This window comes from Zingiber officinale, chromosome 2A, assembly GCF_018446385.1.
Source record: "Zingiber officinale cultivar Zhangliang chromosome 2A, Zo_v1.1, whole genome shotgun sequence".
Classification (NCBI taxonomy): domain Eukaryota; kingdom Viridiplantae; phylum Streptophyta; class Magnoliopsida; order Zingiberales; family Zingiberaceae; genus Zingiber; species Zingiber officinale.
Window position 1 is genome coordinate 135,792,733 of NC_055988.1, and position 20,491 is coordinate 135,813,223.

The 20,491-nt window shown below is 38.6% G+C and overlaps 1 protein-coding gene across 2 annotated transcripts; it reads right to left on the reverse strand.

Moving 5' to 3' along the window:
• Positions 1–1,283: 1,283 nt before the first annotated feature.
• LOC122042396 lies at positions 1,284–4,512 on the reverse strand. Of its 2 annotated transcripts, none has more exons than XM_042602500.1 (5): positions 4,284–4,512; positions 2,659–4,199; positions 2,173–2,571; positions 1,839–2,068; positions 1,284–1,760 (listed from the first exon to the last, which is right to left on the reverse strand). In XM_042602500.1, the coding sequence occupies exons 1-5, from the start codon at positions 4,367–4,369 to the stop codon at positions 1,509–1,511; spliced, it is 2,508 nt and encodes an 835-aa protein (XP_042458434.1). In that variant the 5' UTR covers positions 4,370–4,512; the 3' UTR covers positions 1,284–1,508. The 2 variants fall into 2 exon arrangements, with proteins under 2 accessions (XP_042458434.1, XP_042458435.1); XM_042602501.1 differs by having other exon boundaries at positions 4,274–4,512.
• Positions 4,513–20,491: the final 15,979 nt, after the last annotated feature.

Genomic DNA, 20,491 nt, shown 5'->3' on the forward strand with positions numbered 1-20,491 from the left:
ATGGCGTTGTGGTACTTAAATCCGATGCTCCCAGTGAGCTAAAGCTCTCGGTCAACCAACTCCTGGCCAGCGCTGGGACTATCTCTCGACAGCCTTGACCTCCCAAGGTCTAGACTAGGGGTTATACCCGACTGGTCATCCCGGGCTGCCCTACTCCTTCCCGGTCAGGACGAAGAGCGCTACAGGACAATGAGATTGGAGAATCATAATCGCTTGTTAGAGAATAACTGCCAAGTGTCAGGGAATATTCCAATGGTCTGCAGTCACTTACGAGTGGAACCTTCCTTTGGGATACAGGAGGACGTCACGTGTCCTCCATCACCCGACAAGGCCTGACGCCCGACATTCTCTGACATCAGTTAGACTCCAGAAGGTACGCGCTGTCATATAAAAAGGGAGGTCCTCTCCCTCACGCAGGTACGCTCTCTCGTACATTCGCACTTGTCTTCTACTTTTCTTCTTCTTTTTCGTATATTGTTCTTCTGGGGAAAAAGTACCTGACTTGAGCGTCGGAGGGCCTACTCCGGGGACTTTTTTTCCTAGTTTCTTACCTCTAATGCCCGTGTGTCTGTTTGAGTGTGCGCAACGCTCAGGTACAGTCAGCGCTAGCCTCATCGCCTTTCAGCACTACGCGGGAACCCCTTTGTGGAAGAAGATACGAGAAAGGTGTCGCAGTCGTCCCTCCGTCAGCGTCCGCACCAGCTCACCCGGTCTTCATCTGACTCAGATTCCGGACGGGATCAAGTACCATAATGGGATTGTCGAACAGGGCCTAAGATACTTCTTTTTGACGAGAAATGAATATAGAATGAAACCAAACATCAAACACGAGCATGTGGGCTTCTTGGCAGAAACATTGAAGATTGTTGTGTCATGAAAATTGAGGGAATGGGATAGTATGGAGGAGTAGTCTTCTTAGAGCTCGCCTAATTCATGGTGATGTTGAGCTTGCAGGGCATGCGAGAAAGAAGATAATTGAGATGCATGAGGATGCAAGTGGGCACCACGTCTTGCTCTCAAATGTGTATGCTTCGACAGGCAAGTGAGGAGTTCAATGGATCAAAGGGGGCTGAGTATCCAATATGTTTGATCCTATTGACCATTATGTTATTTTCATTTGGTTTGCCATCCTAATTTTTGGAACTTCTGGCTTGTGTTACCTCTACATGTCTATCATTCTTTCGGTAGAATGACATTAGTCACTCAGCTTCTGCTCTATGCAGGACCCAAAACAATAACAAATCAATAAGACTCAATCTCAAAAGTTCTATAGAAAAGGTAAGAATACCAAACCCAAAGTATATAATTCAGACTGTAACTCGAAACAATTACCTGAACTTGCCTTTTGTTTTCGAAAACATCTCTACATCTAAAATTCTATTGTGGAGTTGTACATGTAATGGATCATCAGTCCCAACTGTACATTCATTTCTGAAAACATTTTCGATGGGCCTACTTCTGCTACATATGCTTTTGTGTAGATGTATAAGTAGAACAAAGTGACAAACTCAGGCAGGGAAGAGCAAAAATGAATTCTCCCTGTGAACTTTTGCTTCTATAAATCTGATGTTGTTCAACTTTGCATGACACCATACCAACTGTTCAGTCGTAATTCTAGACATTCGCATTACTCTTGCTACCAACTTCAAGTCAACTTGAGAAAAGAAGAGTTCTTGATTGGATCTGTCATCTTTAGGCTTCTTGAACTTCTTCACAAGGCAATTCCCAGTTCGTAAAATGTCTTTTAGTCGCTTCTCTTTCTGCGCCACAACAAACAGCAGGAACAACAATCAGATCATAAATAGAATGAAATGCATCTACTAGACTTTGCCGGCTACCTTGTCCAAATTGATTTGGATATCTTCCATGAGCTTAGAGTCTGTAGGATCTTCAAGTTCAGCATGAGCTCCCATTAAAACTTTCAAAAACCCAGGAGTTTCATCCTTGTCTGCCTTCACAAACTCCCAGAAGATCCTAATTGACTCCTCCATGATGTCTTCAAGAGTTTCAATTGTAACAACAAAATTTCCCTTGCTTTTATCCTCCAACTTCTCCTTCAAGGTATCCTCTGCGATAGAATGAATACGCGTCACTTTGTTGTTTTTGTACTCGTTATATCGAACTACTAAAAGAATGGTGAACTATCAATGACCCTCCTAGATCTTGCCTTACCTCTTACTTGTGGAACTTGGAGAAGATTCTTAACGAGGGATCGACCTTTGATGTAATTTGGCAATCTCGATCCTTCCAAAGACTCATCCTCAATGAACCTTTGCAGGATCACTTGAAATTGTTGGAGCTCATCAGCCACATGATTGTACTGATGCTCAAACTCGGGAAGCTCTCGAGCCTTTTCATACTGCCAGCGCAAGAATTCCCATGATAGGCATATTTGCCCAACATAAACAAGTTCCAAATCATTCTTCACCTCCTTGATCAACTTATGGGTAGGATCTATATCCGTCTGAAGATTGCAAGACCATAAATTCTGAAGTAGTATGGATTTGATAGAAGGAACCATCAACCTTTTAGATCTCATCGATCGACCGGAATCCTTCAGATCGAGAAATCCTAGCAGAAACAAACACAATGGAGGCAATGAATGACATGAGATATTTCATTCAACTACTTCAAAAATATTAAAGACATTAGACTAACCTATTGTGTTCACCTTCTGTAAGTTCAAGATGTCAAACTTCCTCATCCTCTCTCTATAACAATTGTGGAACTCATGAAGCTCTTCCATAGGATCTTTGTGCAGAAATTTGTTGTTGATCTTCCATGGCTTAAGATCCTCGACTACTTTAGGGGCTACTGATTCTTCTAAGATCGTTGGCAGCCTGGCTTTTCTCAGTTCCATTTTGAGCTGCTCTATCAGATTCTCATGTTCCCAGAGGGTCTCCAACTCGTTGTACTCTTCATCATCCAGAGCAACAACTGGTTCAGTTTCTTTTCCCCCCAATCTATCCTGTGATACTTTCTCTTCCCTTCCGACTTCCTTATCAAATTTATCCCATTCTTCATCTGCGCTAGAAATTGTTCCAACAAGGCTATCCAGAGGGAGTTCAAAAAAGGTAGAACTTTCGGAGACTGTGCCATCAACACCATCAGTATCATCATCATCTCTTTTGCTTGTGTTTTGTTTCACTTCAGTTTCATGCTGCTCATCATCATCATCATCATCACAGGAATTCACATTCGCCAGTTCTGATCCTTCTTGCTTTTGAGCTGGAATTGATTCATCATCATGTACTTGATTGATGACGACCTTCCTGGAATCAGACTCGCAATCCGGTTGGTTTTCTGTTGACATGATCTGATTCTTGATCAAAGAAGAAAACAAATCATCTGCTGCAACAGTTTCCGCCTCAGAATTATGAATAGGCTGTAGCTGGGATTCTTCCAGACTTGTAGAATCAGCAAAGAGTAGTTCTCCATGAACTTTAATAACATCTTCTTGCGGCACATACTCGTCAGAATCGCTATCTGAAAAGAAGCCATTACTATCTGAATCTAGAGCTAGCTCCTTGACAGAATAGCCGTCACTTGCACTCAAGGAATCAGTCTCCGAGTTGAAGCCTGAAAAGTCCTCAAAAAACAGTCTTCCTCGAAAGGTTCTTGTAAATTTACCTGAGGAAACAGGTTCTTCTGAAGTCTTGTGCTTCAGAAACTGCTCGTCTTCATCCGAGTGCACACTACCGCGACTGCTTGTGATCAAACATGGTTTTTGCAAACCTTTGGACGTTACAGAATTAGAATCAGTCAGTGCACAAATGGATTCAGCTTCTAAGTTGGAGCAAGAAAACTTTGTCCGAAACACTGTTGCTTTATTTGTTCTCTTAGCCTTCAACTCTGATAACTTCTTTTCGTCTAGATCCTCAATGTTCAGAAACTTCTCAGCCTCAGAACTCAGACTCGAATGACCATCACTGGATAAAATCTCCATGAAATTTGTCGACTTGTCATCCTTCATGAGAAATTCCTCTTGGTCGATGCCTCCATGAAGCTGATCCTTTGACTTGTCTTCCGAGGCAGGCTGCTGCTGCAGCTCCTGTTGATCGGAAAACTGATACTGAAACTTGAAACAGAGTGTCGATGCCTCTTCCTCCACAACGGATTCGTCATTTCTAACAATTGAATCAGTGATTTCCTTCTCCATCAAACCATTTTCTCGCTTAAAATGATTTCCTTTCCTGGGTCTGCGAGCGGGCAATGGAAAAGAAAAATTAGTCCAATAACTTGCAAAATAATAAACAAGTTGCAGAAACCATACACGTTGTTACCGTAAGAAGCGCATGGCTAAGAAGCTGAACAGCCAAATTAAACAAGTGCTAAAGATGAACCAACAGGAATCAATAAAGATTCCCATGGCTTCAGTCCTGTATTACTCAAGCCGAATCAATCGTGAGGAGGCAACCAGAGCTTTATTTGAGGAGAAGTAAAGGAGGAGATGGGGGATAAGAACAGGACAAAAAGTGAAGAGAAGTGTGGATGGGAAATCTCATTAATGAAAGAAAAAGGAAGGGTTCTTGTTTATCCCTGTGCGAACTGACGGCCAAATGGCGCCATTTACGAAGTAGGAATCGACCAAACGCGGTTTCCTTGTTTCCTCAGGAATCTCTGCAGGTCACTTTCCGTTTCGGCTTTATATTTTCAGAGGCAAGGTTTTGTGCTTTGTCAGTGAAGTGTAAAACAAAACATGGAGGTGAAAGCGTGCATTTTACTTGATAGTCTTTTAATTTTTATTCTTTAAAGTTGATTAGCCAAAATATCAAATTCTCATATATATATATATATATATATATATATATATATATATATATATATATATATATATATATATATATATATATATATATACCAATACAGAGTTATTCTTTAAAGACTAGCTCCAACGTATTGGTCTTTAATGATCATTACCAGCACATTGCAGCTGGTTTATACAAACCAACTCCAATATTGATATTGGTTTGTATAAATCAACACCAACGTTGAAGTTGATTACAAAATCAGTATTGCTGTTGGTGCTGATTTGCACTGGTACTGGTTTGTACAAACCACAGTTGGTGCTGGTGCTGGTTTGTACTAATCAGCACAACGTGCTTGTGCTAGTCTTTACAGACCAGCACGTTAGAGCTGATCTTTAAAACCAGCTACACTTTGGTGTTGGTTTCTAAAAATCAACATCACCTTGCATACAGGAGAGAGGAAAGAGACATCTTATATGCAGGAGAGAGAAGAGAGTTACAAGCAGATGAAAAAGGGATTAAAAAATTTAGATTTTGATCATGTCAAATGGCCACGTCAAATGTCACCCTTGGTCTCTCACGTAAGAGTGTGCAAGATATTTTTTTTTCTCTCAATATATAAATATATAAATGTTATCCTACACACTCGTTACGGACAACCGTAGGCAATGGGCTGAGTTGGCATATGCCACTCTTTTTTTTTTTAATCCCTCAGCCTTGTGACTTCCAACCTCTTGCTTCGTTTGCTCACCCCGCTTCTCAATTTTCTCTAAACCCTAAAGTCCTCTCCATTGCCCCACTCCCACACCTCTCCACCGGTCCCTCTCCTTTCTTCCCTCTCCATCACCGCTGCTCCCTCTCCAGCTCTTCCCTCACTGCATGTACTTCGCTGCCGCCACCACTCCCTCACTGCCATCGTCGTTCCCTCACTGTGGTAGTCATCCATTCCTCGCTATTACTGTCGTCCATTCCCTCATTGTCACCGCTGCCCATTCCTTGCTGCCACTCCCTCGCTGTCGCCGCCCGTTCCCTTGTTGCAATCACCGCCGGTTCCTTGCTGCCGCCAAGTAAGTCTACCATTTGTTCTTCCCTCACCATCAATCTATTACTCATCCAATTCACCACCAAGATAATTGCCACCATTATTGTTCACTGGCGTGGAAGAGTTGCAGCATTTTCCAGCTATATCATTACCTTGTAGCCTTCGCTCGTCCAACGTCAGCGCTCTCTCATTTGTTCCCTCATCGACGCCTATCCATAATCTAAGTACAGGTACCAATGCGCTCCAAATGTTTTTTTTCTCAATTTCTTTGCACTCATGTGCATCGATTTTCTGAATCTGGCATTCCCCAACAATGGAAGAAAATGTGGTAAGATGATCAGCTATACATTCCCAAGTTGTTGATGATTGAAAGTCAAAAATTAGAATGGAATTTGTAGCATTGAAGGAGACATTTTCGTTCTATAACTAATATGCACAAGAACCCAAATTTAATGCAAGAATTAAGAAAAATAAGAGGAGAAATGAAGTTGTTTGGAAAAAAAATCTATATGCCATAAAGAAGGACATATAGATGATCAACGGAATAAACAAACACAAGGGGTAGATGAGCATGAGATATTAGGACTTGACCCATGGTTTCAAATGTAGACCATAGTGCATTGAAATGAATAAAGGGGTATAAAAATAATTGATCACTATGGTGACTAATTCTTACCTAAACTTAATAATCAATTAATGATTAATTAAGTTTTAAAAGGGTTAGACATTTGATTAAGGACCATAATTTAGATGAATTACTATTTTAAAAATTATTTCAAAATATCTTTCAAAATTCACTTTTAAATATTTCTATAAAAGATTCTTAACATGCATTTATCATGAATAATGCTTTGATCCCTATTTTACTGGATGTTGTGGTGACGGCGTCGCGAAAGGGGGGGGGTTGGGTTTAAAGTTTGAGTTGAGAGAAAGTTGAAAGTTAAATTTAGACTTAGAGTTAAATTTGTTACTTTTACTTAAAGCTTAACTTAAGTTTAAGTTTTTTAGAAGTTCAACTTGTTGGTGCTATGAGCACATGTAACCTAAAGTTTTGATGTATGACCAAGGTTAAAAATATGTTAGTTGTGATATAACAAGATTGTGTCAAGTGTACAAGTGCAGGTTACTTGACAAGTGTTAAACTTCTGGTTGGGAGCTAGACAACTGAAGACTTGATTGGGAGTTAGGCATGAGCTAAGTCTTGGTTGGAATCAAGCAAGAAAGTCCTAGTCGATTGCTAGGTGAATCAAGTTCAAGTGGAGTCAGTTGAGAGTTGAAGGCCCGACAGACAAAGCCCTAGCTAGAAGCTAGGTGAATCAAGTCCAAGTAAAGCTAGCTAGGAGTTGAAGGCTTAACAAACAAGTCTAAGTAGAATCAATTGGGAGTTGTAGCTTGTTAACATAGTCTAGATAAGCCAGCTGGAAGCTGAACATCTAGACCTAATGTAAGTGTGAGCAACTTTACACTTTTTATCTCACTCATTATGTGTAACCACCGCAAAGAAGCAAGGTTCAATCATTCCATGCTACTAGAGGGAGTTCAGAGGGACTAACTGGTGATAACTCTCGACGAAGGATTTCGGAGGATCCATCAGATCTAGGCCACAAGAGGATATGGGCAACCAGAGCAACTTCCTGGTGACCGAGAGATGACATTATCAACAATCCGAGCAAGTCTGGTCAAGATGACTGGAGGGCTTCCAAGCAATTGGAGAGTTTTGTTAACATTATCTAGCGTATAATAGTTGCAGTCACATCAGTACCTATCTAGGTGACTAGGAAGGTTCTAGGCGACCAGGAAGTCTCTAGGCGATCGGAGAAGTACTATAAAAAGAGTTTTGAGGCAGAGCTTGAAATTCACTCATCTACACAAAATTCACTCTTGTTCTAATACTCTAAGTGCTCTTTCAGCTTCTGTTCTATAACAAGCTGCAACTTGAACTTCATTTCTGATCGACAACACTTGACAACATTTTGATCAATTTTGTGTTTGTCATATTTTTGCATTTACGCATAACTTTTTAGATTTATTTTCTGTAAAGTTTTCCCACCTCCAAAGGCTTTTTGGAAAGGAAAAAAAAATAGAAATAAGGATCACATTTTTATAATTATTGTGCGCGTCTACATTTATGATTTTGATGATCAACTGTTTGCATATTTAATTGTTAGCTAAATCCTTTGAATACTTACATTGTTTTGTTTTACTTAATTAAATCAATCTAAGTAATTTTTATTTTCACTATGCCACTCTAATTGATTCAATTATTTCTGTTATTATATGCTTATTAAATTTGTACGCTATTCACCCCACTCGAACATCGAGTTTGATTCTACAATTTGGTATCAATGTCGATTGAGCTGATAGTACACTAGGAAAGTTTGGTTAGATGCATATCTAGGTTGGGTAAGGAGTACCTTACCTGGTGCATCTAGTCATGTGAAACTAGTTGAAGCTAACTCACCTCACTCTAAACCAGTTAGATCAAGGTATTGTATTAAAGTTGATTTAGCACTAGATTCTTAAGTTAGTTTTATCTTAGGAAGTAGTCATTGTTCCGATCAAGAAGACCCCTATGTATCACCACTACCTAGAAGCTAATTTCATAAACTCTTACTCAACTAGCCTAAAGAAAAACCTGAATCTAACAAAGGGCGAACTTTGTGTTTTGAGATGGAACAAACAATTAAAATTGATTAATAATCTAAGCCTAGTCCGAACTCAAATCCAAACCCTAATTACAACCATATCAAATCCAAACCAAACTCATATCCTATCCTATCCTAGACCTTAATATAACTTGAATAAATTTTGTGTGATATATTATTGTTGTACTAACCCAAGGTTTATAGGAATCTTGGAAAAATATCTCTGCAGGAAGGATGCAACACAATCCACCCTCGTCTCTTCAATGGTGATAATTTCTCTTATTGGAAGAGGAGAATAAATATTATCTCATGAATGATATTGAGAATTATCTTATAATAAAGATAGGCTTTGAGCTGCCTATAAATTCAGACAACACCTAGTTCACTTTGAAAGCTGGTCAACTGACAATAAAAGAAAGGATCAAGCCAATACTAGAGCCACAACTAGATTGTAATGCGGGCTAACTCAAGAACAACTTAGTACAGTTGGATCGTTCAGCAGCGCTAAGCAGCTCTAGAAAAATTGATTAAATTGCACAGAGGTTTACCTAACTCAGGAACTACTAACAAGGATTTACTACTAGGTCATCTCCAAAGCATCCAAATTAAAGAAAATGAGTTGGTAAGTTAACTGCACAACCGCTTCAAAGAAATCCTAAATGACATCCACACAATCGGCGAACAAGTCAAAAATTACAACTTGATCAGGTACTTATGACATTTCCAAAGACCACTTTGTGGGCATCAATGGTTGATGCATACAAAGTATCCAAGGATATGCTTATTATTAAATTAGATGATTTTTTTTGTGATTTTGAACTCTGTGAACAAACTAATATTGATCAAAAAGAGAAGAGTATAACTTTGATTGCAAGAAAATCTAAGTCTAAATCCAAACCCAAAGAAGAGACTGAGTCTGGATCAACATTTGATGAAGATGGTCTTTTTTTTCAGAAGTCACACACTTGGTTAAAAGGATGATCCTACGAAAGAAGTTTACTTGGAGATTTGTGAAAAAGGAAATTTCTAGGAACGATCCGACAAATGTTTGATGCAAGAAGAAGAGTTACTTCAAAATCGATTGTCATCTACTAGAAGAAAATAAAAATGAACCTAAAAAAAGGAAGAAGAAAAAAAGCTCTAAAGGCAACTTGGGAGGAATCATTTTCAGAATCTGAATCAAACTCATAACAAGTCAATCTACTAGAACTAACAACAATTAAAGAAACATCAAGTTCAGAGTCTGAGTCAAAATATAATTTAGCATCAAACTTAAGTTAAATTTGTGACTCAAATGAGTTAGCTGATGAGATAACAGATCCACTCACTGAAAAATTGTATGCTACTATTTTTTATTTGGCTAAGACCCTAACTAAATACAAGTCTAAGGTTAAGACTTTACTTAAGGAGGTCAAAGACCTTAAGGAATTGACTAATTTAGACTCATTGACTCAGGTTAGTCAAGTTGGAACGTCAACTTAGGTGTCAAAGCTCGAGGAAAAGACTCTAATTTGGAAAACTAAGTTAGTGAGTTATAGTCTATGTTGAGCAAGTTCACGTCTGGTTCTAAATATTTGAATATGATTCTTGGAGCTAGACGAGCTGAATATAACAAGACTAGACTTGGGTTTAGCTTGAATCAAAATCATGTTTCTTATTTTACCTTAGTTAAGAGAAATGTTAGAAGTAAAATTGCATGGTTCCCAAGTCATACTTAGTTAATCAAGTAGAGAATAAATGCTATTGGGTACCTAACAACATATACATGTGATTAATGTCAATGCTTGCCATGTAAACTCAATTTCTAAATTAAAATCGGCTAGAACTTCAACTTAGGGTGAGCTAACTTTTAGATCTATTTAGACTAGGATTGAATGAAACCATGTTCACATGTCTTTCTTTCTGACTTTCAAATAAATATTTAAAAAACTATTTTCTCTTAATACTATATAATTATCAATATTTTGCTTTATTTTTATGTATAAAATGGACTTAGCTTAGACCCTATGAAACTGCATATACATCTAAATAGTTAATATCTCACAAATACACTAAAGGATAATTTGTTTGTGTTTAAAAAATATAGAAAGACGTGAGAACTTATTTATTTATTTTTTTTTTTGGACTTGTAGTTGATTTTTATTGGACTTATAATTATTTATTGGACTTATAACTGTTTTAGTTTGACTTGCAATTTACTTTATTTAACTCTTTGACCTATGATTTTAATTTGAATTCTATTTTCCAGTTGAGTTTACTTTTGACTATGCTGGATTTTTAGTTTGACTTGCAGTTTGCTTTATTTAACTCTTTGACGGTTTGACTTTAATTCTATTTTATAGTTGACTTATCTCATTACAAATTAGTCATCTTATATAGCTACTTTATTTAGTTAATTTTGTAATATTTCAATTGACTATATGCCTTGAGTTATTATTTACTCTATTTCTACATATTAACTCATTTTTGTTAGGATCGGTTGAGTTAGAGGAAGGGAGAGGGAGGGGGGTGAATGACTCACTTTATTTTCTTGATCAATTTAATCTTTTGCAGCGGACACTTGAAGGCAATGCTAACTCTTGTATTTACTTGGTATCCACCTCCTCAAGGAGGTGACTAGTCCAAGGATCCACACCACCGTCACCCTTCCACTATCAAACTTCTTCTTCTCGGACTAACACCGAAGGTGGAGAAATCTTACAAGACTTACAAGCCTCCCTTTCGAAGAGAAAAGATCACACTCACTATAATGAAGAAGAAAAGAAGGATTACAAACTTAAAATGCTTCTTCCTTGTGACGTGAAACTTGAAAACGTGGGGAGATGGAGAGCTTGATCTTCAATTCTTTGGGAGATCTTGAGCACTTCAAAGATTGATCACACAAGAGCAATAGAACAGTATTTTTCTCAAGATTGATTCTGTTCCTTCTTCTTCAACATTTTTAAACTTCGAGAAAACTAGCCGTTTCTCACATAATCGTCGTCATGGATCGATTGAGATTATATTTGAATCGATTCACAAGTATTCGTTGGAAGCCATCGCGTCAAGATCAACGGCGTAGATTACTTCACTTGAACTTGAATCGATTGATGCAGTGCTTGAATCGATTCAGACACACGCTTGTGAAATCGCAAAATCGCAGTGACTCTGTGAATCGATCGGCCGATCGATTGAGTAACTTCAATCGATCGGCTGATCGATTCAGGAGGTTTCTGTGCTTCACACAAAAGGTTCCTAGATCGATCACTCCCAATCGATCGGCTGATCGATCTAGAAGCATTCTGTGCTTTGCGCAGAAGCTTCCCGATCGATCGACCGATCGATTGGCTTTCTTCCAATCGATCGGCTGATCGATCCAGAGGCATTCTGCCTCACGACCATGTCTAAATCGATTTATCAATCGATTTCTGATAGGTGAATTAACATGCATCCAACCTTCTGACGGCAGGAACTTCTCTTGCCAAGAATCCGGTCCTCGACCTTTTCTTGCCTTGCATCCAGTCTTCTGACCTGTAAGGACTCTTTTGCCAAGAATCCGGTCCTCAACCATCTTGGACTTCTCTTGCCTTGCATCCGATCTTTCGACCTGCAAGGACTTCTCTTGCAAACTCACAATGCATGTTAGACCCAACATATTAACCTAAACTTAAACAATTGTCAACACATTGAAACTTCCAGGGCAAGGGTATGATTGCACCAATAATTTTGATATATGAAAAAGGGAAGAAAGGCAAAGGTTTAGTCAAGAAAATTTAAAATTGTATTATTTCGTTAATTTTCCAATTTAAAATCCTTATCTGATTAAGAGGGAGCAATACTTATGAGGGAGTTATATCTTAATTATTATATTTATGAATGATAGCACTAACTCTATTTTTCTTTCTCATATGTTGAATATAAAATTAAACTTATTTTTTATTATTGTTATTTACTAACTTTAACTTAGTTTTCATATTATTAAAGAATAGGAGATTATTAGTGCTGGAAGCACAATATATAATCCAAAGTTTTGATGTATCACTAAGGTTAAAGTTCAGTTATTGTGAGCTAATAAGATTGTGTCAAGTGTGCAGGTGTAGGATACTTAATAAGTGTTAAAGTCATGGTTGGGAGTGAAGAAGTGACTAAATCCTAGTGCAATAAGGCAACTAAAGATCTGATTGAGAGTCAGACATGAGCTAAGTTTTGGTTGCAATTAAATAAGAAAGTCCTAGCTAGGTGTTAGGTGAATCAAGTCCAATTGGAGTCAGCTGGGAGCTAAAGGCTTGACAAATAAAGTCCTAGCTGGAAGCTAGGTGAATCAAGTTCAAGTAGAGTTAGCTGGGAGCTGATGGCTTGGCAAACAAGTCCAAGTGAAATCAGCTGGAAGTTGTAGCTTGACAACTCAATCTAGATGAATCAGCCGAAGGCTAAATATCTAGATCCAATATAAATATGAGTAACTTGACTTCCAAGCGACTGGAGATCTTCATTAACATTATCTAGTGGATAACAGTTGCAGTCACGTCAACACCTATCCAGGTGGGAAGTCTCCAAGTGACCGGAGGAGTACTATAAAAGAGCTTGAAAATCACTTGTCCACACAGAATTTACTCTTGTTCTCATTCTCTAAGTACTCTTTTTTCCTTATGTGCTGCGACACGCTACAACTTGTGCTTCATTTTTAATCAGCAACACTTAAGTAACATTTTCATTCATTTTTGTGTTTGCCATATTTTTGTATTTGTGCTTCACTTTTTTGTTTCTTTTTCTGTAAGGTTTTCCCATCTCAAAAGTTTTCATAACTATCATGTTGTCTATATTTCTGATTTGGTTGATCAACTGCTTCTATGTTTAATTGTTAACTAAATCCTTTACATACTTACATTGCTTTGCTTTATTTGATTTAATCAATCTAAGTAATTTTTATTTTCGTAGTGCTACTCTAATTTATTCAATTATTTCTATTATTATCTGCTCATTAAATTCATAATATTGTTCATCCCCTCTAGCGTCAAGTTTGATATACACAACTTAAACTTAAAGTTAAGTGTGCTACTTTTGTTATTTAAATCTTAACTTATGTTTGAGTTTGTTAGAACTTCAACTTAGATTTTGATTTAAAGTTAAGTGCGTTACTTTTGTACTTAAATCTTAACTTAAGTTTAAGTTTGTTAGAAGTTCAACCTAGACTTAAAGTTAAATTTGTTACTTTTGCTACTTAAAACTTAAACTTAAGCTTAAGCTTGTTAGAATTTCAACTTAAAGCCTTGATTTAAGTTTCACTTAAACTTTAGAGTTCTTATTTAAGTTTATGTTTGCTAAACCTTATGGTTTTGATTTAAAGTTGAAATTCTCAAAAATACTTATAAATTCTTTAGAGAAAGTCTTTTTTTCTAACTTTAAACTATATTGCTAAACATAAAAAAAAAGAAGATTGTTGGACTAGGTAGTACTAGAAAATTGAACTTGTATTTTAATGTATGACAAAGGGTTTAAAATTAGACAGTATAGATCTGATGTAGGTGTTGAATGTTGGTGCGGGAAGCATCCGATGATCGAACCTAAGTTTTGATAATGGCAAAGGGATTTAAAGTTAAGATTATTTGTTATCTAAGATGTTGAATGAGTGTTTCAGGAAAGTCCTAACTGCGGTTAGGCAGGTGAAAACCCTAGGGGGTGGTAACCCTAGGTGGAGAAAAGTCCTAGCTGCGGTTAGGTAAGGTGAAAACCCTAGGGGGTGGTAACCCTAAGTCATAGGGGGTGGTAACCCTATGTGGAAAGTCTTGGTGAGTCGAGTGCTTCAGGCAAAAGTCCTGGGGGGGGCAAGGTGGAAAGTCCTGGTGTCGCGAACCAAGTGAAAGATTGGACCAGCTGGGAAGCGGAAGTCCAGCAGAAAGTCCGGAAGCATCGAGCACCGAGCAAAAGTCCAGTCGATCTGGAGGATCGCACTGGCAACAGGTAAATTTCCTGAGTGGAGTAGGTGAGGACACGTTCCCCGTAGAGGGAACAGTAGGCGTCGGGTCGACCTAGGATTTCTGGTTGGAAATCCGAAGTCAGACCCGGACAGTCCGAAGACTGTCATAATATTATGTTATCATATTTACTGTTGTTTTGTGCTAACTTTGTTTTGCAGGGTATGTGTTTGGGACTAACACTTTTGCAGGACCAAAGGAGCACAAGTTAACCTCGGATGAATAGTATCCGAGGCACCTCCATGGAGGCGCCTCGGGTGCGAGCCAGGAAAAGCCAGCGCAGCAGACTGGAGGTGCCTTGATTGAAGCTCAAGGCGCCTTGGACCGAAGGTTGAAGGCGCCTTGGAGAGGCTGAAGGCGCCTTGAACCAGATAGAATTCGACCAGGTCTGTGCTAATCCACGCGTGCGACTCGGCGGGCCAGAGGCTCCTTGAGAGGGTTTAAAGGCGCCTTGAACACAATATAAATGAGGGTTTCGACCAGCAGCTTAGAACAACTCATTCCAAGTGATCCTCTTGCTGTGTGCTGCTAAATCGACGACCCGGAAGTGCTGTGACTTGACACCGACGACCCCGAGCTTCGCTTTTCATCCATTGTTGTCGGTATAAGATTTCTGGTTTAAATTAATCTGTAAATTGTCATACTTGTAAACCTTATCGAGCTTATAGTTGTTGCCCACAGAAAGCGATCAAGGATCGCGGGCCTTCGAGTAGGAGTCGATCTAGGCTCCGAACGAAGTAAATTCCCCTGTGTCTCTGTGTTTGTGTTTCTTTATTCCGCTGCGTGTTTTAACTCCGATAGTTTTACGAATCGTACGAAATAGCCACGAGCGATATTCACCCCCCCTCTAGCGCATCTCGATCCAACATTGAATGTGTAGGTCACTTAATAGGGAAAGATTTAGTGGGTCAGGAGGATCAAATACTAGGTAGCAAAGTATCTGTGGGTCAATGGGATCAGACACTACAGTAAAATCTTAATGGATCAGACATAGACAAAGAAAGACCAGATGAGTTGATCTAGTAGAACACACTTGATGGGTTAGTCGTTGGATCTTAAAGATACTAGAGGGGGGGGGGTGAATAGCGATCGTCGCTTTTTTGAAAGTCAAGAATACACAGTGGATAAAAAGTTAAGGAGAAAGAAACGAGAAAGGAAAAGACAAGCACGCGCTAACACGAGTAATTTTTTACTTGGTTCGGAGTCTTCGACGACTCCTACTCTAAGGCCCACACTCGTTGAGTACTTTCATTAGGTAATCCACTAATAGTTTGAATAATACAGTAATGAAGTACAAGTAAACTAAAAAAGGTTATCGACAATAAAGAAAGTGAGGAGAACTTGATGGCCAGTTGTCGGAGGAGCGTTACAGCTTCGTAGGAGCTTTTACGGAGTAGCGAACAAGAATGAAAGTCATAGCACTTGATCTTCTGAAGATGCTGGTCAAAGTCTCCTTTTATAGCCCTATCCGAACGCATGAAGCCCCTCCTAGGCACCTAGACCGTATTGACGTGGCGAGTTCTCATCGAAACTTCATCCCGAAGTTTATCCACCTCCGGGTGCCTGGACTGTTGACATGAGCCGGCCAGTCGTCGTGCTCTAACTCAGCTTCTGGATGAACTTTTCTGGTTCGGGCTCCTAGACCAACTCTAGGTGCGAGATCGCCCAGTGTGCTTGGCTTGGCACCTGTTCGAGTTATTGGAACAGGTTGGGCCGAAAAGAGAGGGTGAATTGCCTATTAAAAAAAATAAAGCAAAAACCTTCTTAATCTTTCAACTCAAATTAATAGCACACTTATAAAAAGGAAATAAATTAAAGACACTAAGGAGTTACATGGTTACAACCAACGTGGTTGTTAATCCAAGACAGAGGAAAACATTGAAAAAATCACCTTTGTGTGGGAAGAGAAGCCTATTACACTCATTGAATACTCAGAAATGTGCTAGGAAATGAATATAAGAGTTGTTGAATTATTCCAAGCTTCAGGGGTCTTTTTATAGCCCTTGAAAAATTCTATCTGAGGCTGGAAGGCGACTTCAACAAGGTGGAAGGCGCCTCCAGCGTGCCAATTTTATCCGTGTGAAGATAAAGTCTCATCTTCGCTAATGGTCACTAGGAAGGCGCTTTCGTACTGTTCATGGAAGGCGCCTTCCATGGATTAAAAGTGCCTTCACACTGTTCATCGAAGGTGCCTCCCAAGTCATGGAAGGTGCCTTCCATAAGGCAGTTCAACTTCGTCCGCTGCTCCAATCGCTTGTGTGATTTCGGCCATCCAGAATAGGGCTCACTTGAACCCATTTTTTGACCTTCAAGCAAGCTTTCACTCCAGCTTCTCGTCCCTCAGAAACACTACGCCTCCTTCTCGTCTGCCAGCGTACTCTTCTGCGGCACCTCGTCTCTTAGTTGCACCAAGCCCGTCGACCCTCTTCCGTGCCATCTTTCTCGCTAGCTGCATTTTTCACTTGACTTCCTGTGCTCCTAAGTTTCTGCACACTTAGACACAAGAGTTAAAAACCAACAGAACCTAACCTAACTTGGTTGATCACATCAAAACTATCTTAGGGGTACTTACAATCTCTCTTTTTTTGATGTGAACAACCTAAGTTAAGTTAGGGTAATAACAAAAACAAATAATAACAAAGTAATCAAATTTGTAATTTAATAATGTGCAAAAATTAAATAAATTGAATTACCCTCCCCCTAAACTTAATCTCCACTTCTCCCCATTTGATCACATTAAAAATAGGGTATGATAGAATGACTTAAAAAAAAACAAAGTCTAAGGAAAAACACTCTTATCCAGAAAAATATAAAAGTTTAAGCTTCGAAAAATCTGGATTTATAAATGAATTTTGAAAAAATAGTTTTAATTGTTGAAAAAATTTTAACAGATATATATAAGGTAGATAAAAATTTTCATATAAAGTTAAAAACTTTCTTACAAATAAGTGATGAAATTATTTTTCAAAAAAATTTAACTTCTAATTAATTTCTAACAGAATTTATGCAAAACAATTTATTTGAAAGTATTTTTATAATAATTAGATGCTTAATAGTTAGTCAATTAAACATTTATTTCAGTAATTAGCTTCTATGTTGTGGTGAGACACTAGACCTTCTTGATTATTGGAACAATAACCACTTCTAGACAAAGTATTTTTTAAAAAAATTAATATTTAATTTTTTTTTCTGAAAGCCCTAGGTCTAACTTTTAAAATTTTTAATTAAAAAAATAGGGCATGAAAAAAAAAATTAACCTAAATATGATTTTGAAACCCAAAATAGATTCCTTCCTATAGGATTAATCAAAAATTTCTTAAGAACATATTTCTGTGATATTTTTCTAATTTGACTCTTATGGTATTTAAAGTGCAATTTAATCCATTAGATCTTCTAACTTATTGAATATATGAGCATGCATGATTTTTTAACTTTTCTATTTCTGCTTTTAATTTTTAATTTTCCATTTTTATCTTGTCGAAATCTTCTAATCGACAAGATGTTGCTAAAATTTCTTTTAATTCATTATTTTCTTTTTCTAATTTACAAAAAAATTTTGATAACATTTTTATAAATTGAAATAATTTATCAGGAGGTAGACACCGTACCTGACTTACCTTGTCGATCCCATAATCTGAAGCTCCCCCTGAAGTGTTGCTTCCTTATGATGTAGCTCCCCCTTCATCGATACTCTCGATGTTCATTTCGGATGAGCTTACTTCGTTTTCATCTTCTTGGTGACTTGCCACTAGTACAAGTCCAGCGAGTTCTTCGATCTCTGATTCGGACGACGTTTCATCCCATGTTGCCTTCAGATTTCTATGCTTGGTCTGGGCTGGCTTCTTGTCCTTGTCCTTGCTCTTCAATTTTGGACAGTTATCTTTCACGTGCCCTTCTTCATTGCAGTGGTAGCGCCTTACCTTTCTTTTTTTCTTCTATCTATCACTTTATTAACTTTGTTAGTTTTAAATAAATTTTTAAATTTCCTTACCATGAACGACATTTTGTCATCATCAAGAGAAGATTCAGAATCTGGTTCATCCATTTTTGCCTTTAAGGTAATGTTGTGTTTGGGCTCCTTTTTCAGATCTCCACATCTCGTTTTATGAACTTCAAAAGTTGAAAATAACTCTTCTAAAGTACTTAGTTCTAGATCTTTAGAGATATAATAAGCATCTACTAATGATGCTCATTCAATGGTCCTAGAGAATGCGTTAAGCGCATACCTTAGCAAATCTCGATTGGTTACTTTTTCTCCGAGATTCGTGAGTCCAGTGATGTCTTCCTTTATTCTAGAGTGAATGTGTGTACCAGTTTCGCCTTCTTCTAATTGGAGGCTACTGATATGGTTCTAGAGAAGATCCCATCTTGCGAGTTTTGCCTCTAGTCCCTTCGTGTAGTTCTAGGAATTTTTCCCAGAGCTCCTTGGCTGATTCGTAGGCTCCAATCCGGTTGACTTCTTAAGGTGGTAAGATGCTAAGCAGATGAAACTCTGCTTTGTCGTTTGCCACAAAGTCAGCTTGCTCCTTCTTTATCCATTGGTATTCTTCTTTGCCCTCTAGTGCTACAAAATCAAATTTCATGATTAATAGTAAATCAAAATTTGTTTTAAAGGATACCTCCATCTTTTTCTTTCAACTCACAAATTCCCCCTCGAACTTCAATGGGTTGATGCTCGGTCTGACCATTTCTTATGTTTCGGTCGACGATTAGTCCTTCTGAAGTGTCCTAGATCTGATACCACTTGTTGGAACAGGTTGGGTCGGCAAGAGGGGGTGAATTGCCTATTAAAAAAAAATAAAACAAAAACCTTCTCGATCTTTCAATTCAGATTAGTAGCACACTCCATCTTTTTCTTTCAGCTCGTGAATTCCCCCTCAAACTTCGGTGGGTTGATTCTCGGTCTGGCCATTTCTTGTGTTTCGATCGACGGTTAGTCCTTCTGAAGTGTCCTGACTCTAATACCACTTGTTGAAACAGGTTGGGCAGGCAAGAGGGGCTGAATTGCCTATTAAAAAAATAAAACAAAAACCTTCTCGATCTTTCAACTCATATTAGTAGCACACTTATAAAAAGGGAATAAATTAAAGACACTAAGGAGTTACTTGGTTACAACCTAGGTGGTTGTTAATCCAAGACAGATGAAAGCACTGAAAAGATCTCCTTTGTGTAGGCGGAGAAGCCTATTACACTTGTTGAATGCTCAGAAATGTGCTAGGAAATGAATACAAGAGTTGTTGAATTATTTCTAGCTCTAGGGGTCTTTTTATAACCCCTAAAAAATTCTATCTAAGGTTGGAAGACGCCTTCAACGGGGTGGAAGGCACCTCCAGCATGACAATTTTATCCGTGCGAAGATAAACTCTTATCTTCGCTAACGGTCACTAGGAAGACGCCTTGGCATTGTTCATGGAAGGTGCCTTCCATGAATTGAAGGTGTCTTCGCTCTATTTATCGAAGGCGCCTCCCAAGTCATGGAAGGTGCCTTCTATAAGGCAATTCAACTTCTTCCGCTGCTCCGATTGCTTGGGTGATTTCGGTCATTCGGAATAGGGCTCGGCGAGCCCATTTTCTAGCCTTCGAGCATTCTTCCACTCCGGCTTTTCATCCCTTGGAAATGTCACGCGCCTCCTTCTCATCCGCTAGCGTACTCTTTTGCAGCACCTCGTCTCTCAGACGCACTGAGCCCATCAACTCTTGTCCATGCTGCCCTTCTCGCTAGTCGTGTCTTTCACTCAACTTCTTGTGCTCCTAAGTTTTTACACACTTAGACATAAGGATTAAATACCAACAGGACCTAACTTGACTTGGTTGATCACGTCAAAAACTACCTTGAGGTACTTACACAGGTGAACCTGGTCTGGACGCCCGGATCAATTCTAGGCACCCAAATCCTTTCGGGCGCCCAGACACCTCTTTTCATACTTCTCTTTCCTAAAAAAAGAGTTAATTCAGATAACCAAAATATATTTATCCTGTAAAATAACGTTAGCACAATAAGGTAGTAGCAGTAATTAGATCTCGTCTCTCTGAGATCAGGATTTAGTCTAGGTCTCAGCTTAGGTTTTCTAAATAGACTTAAGCTGGGCCGACGACTATTGT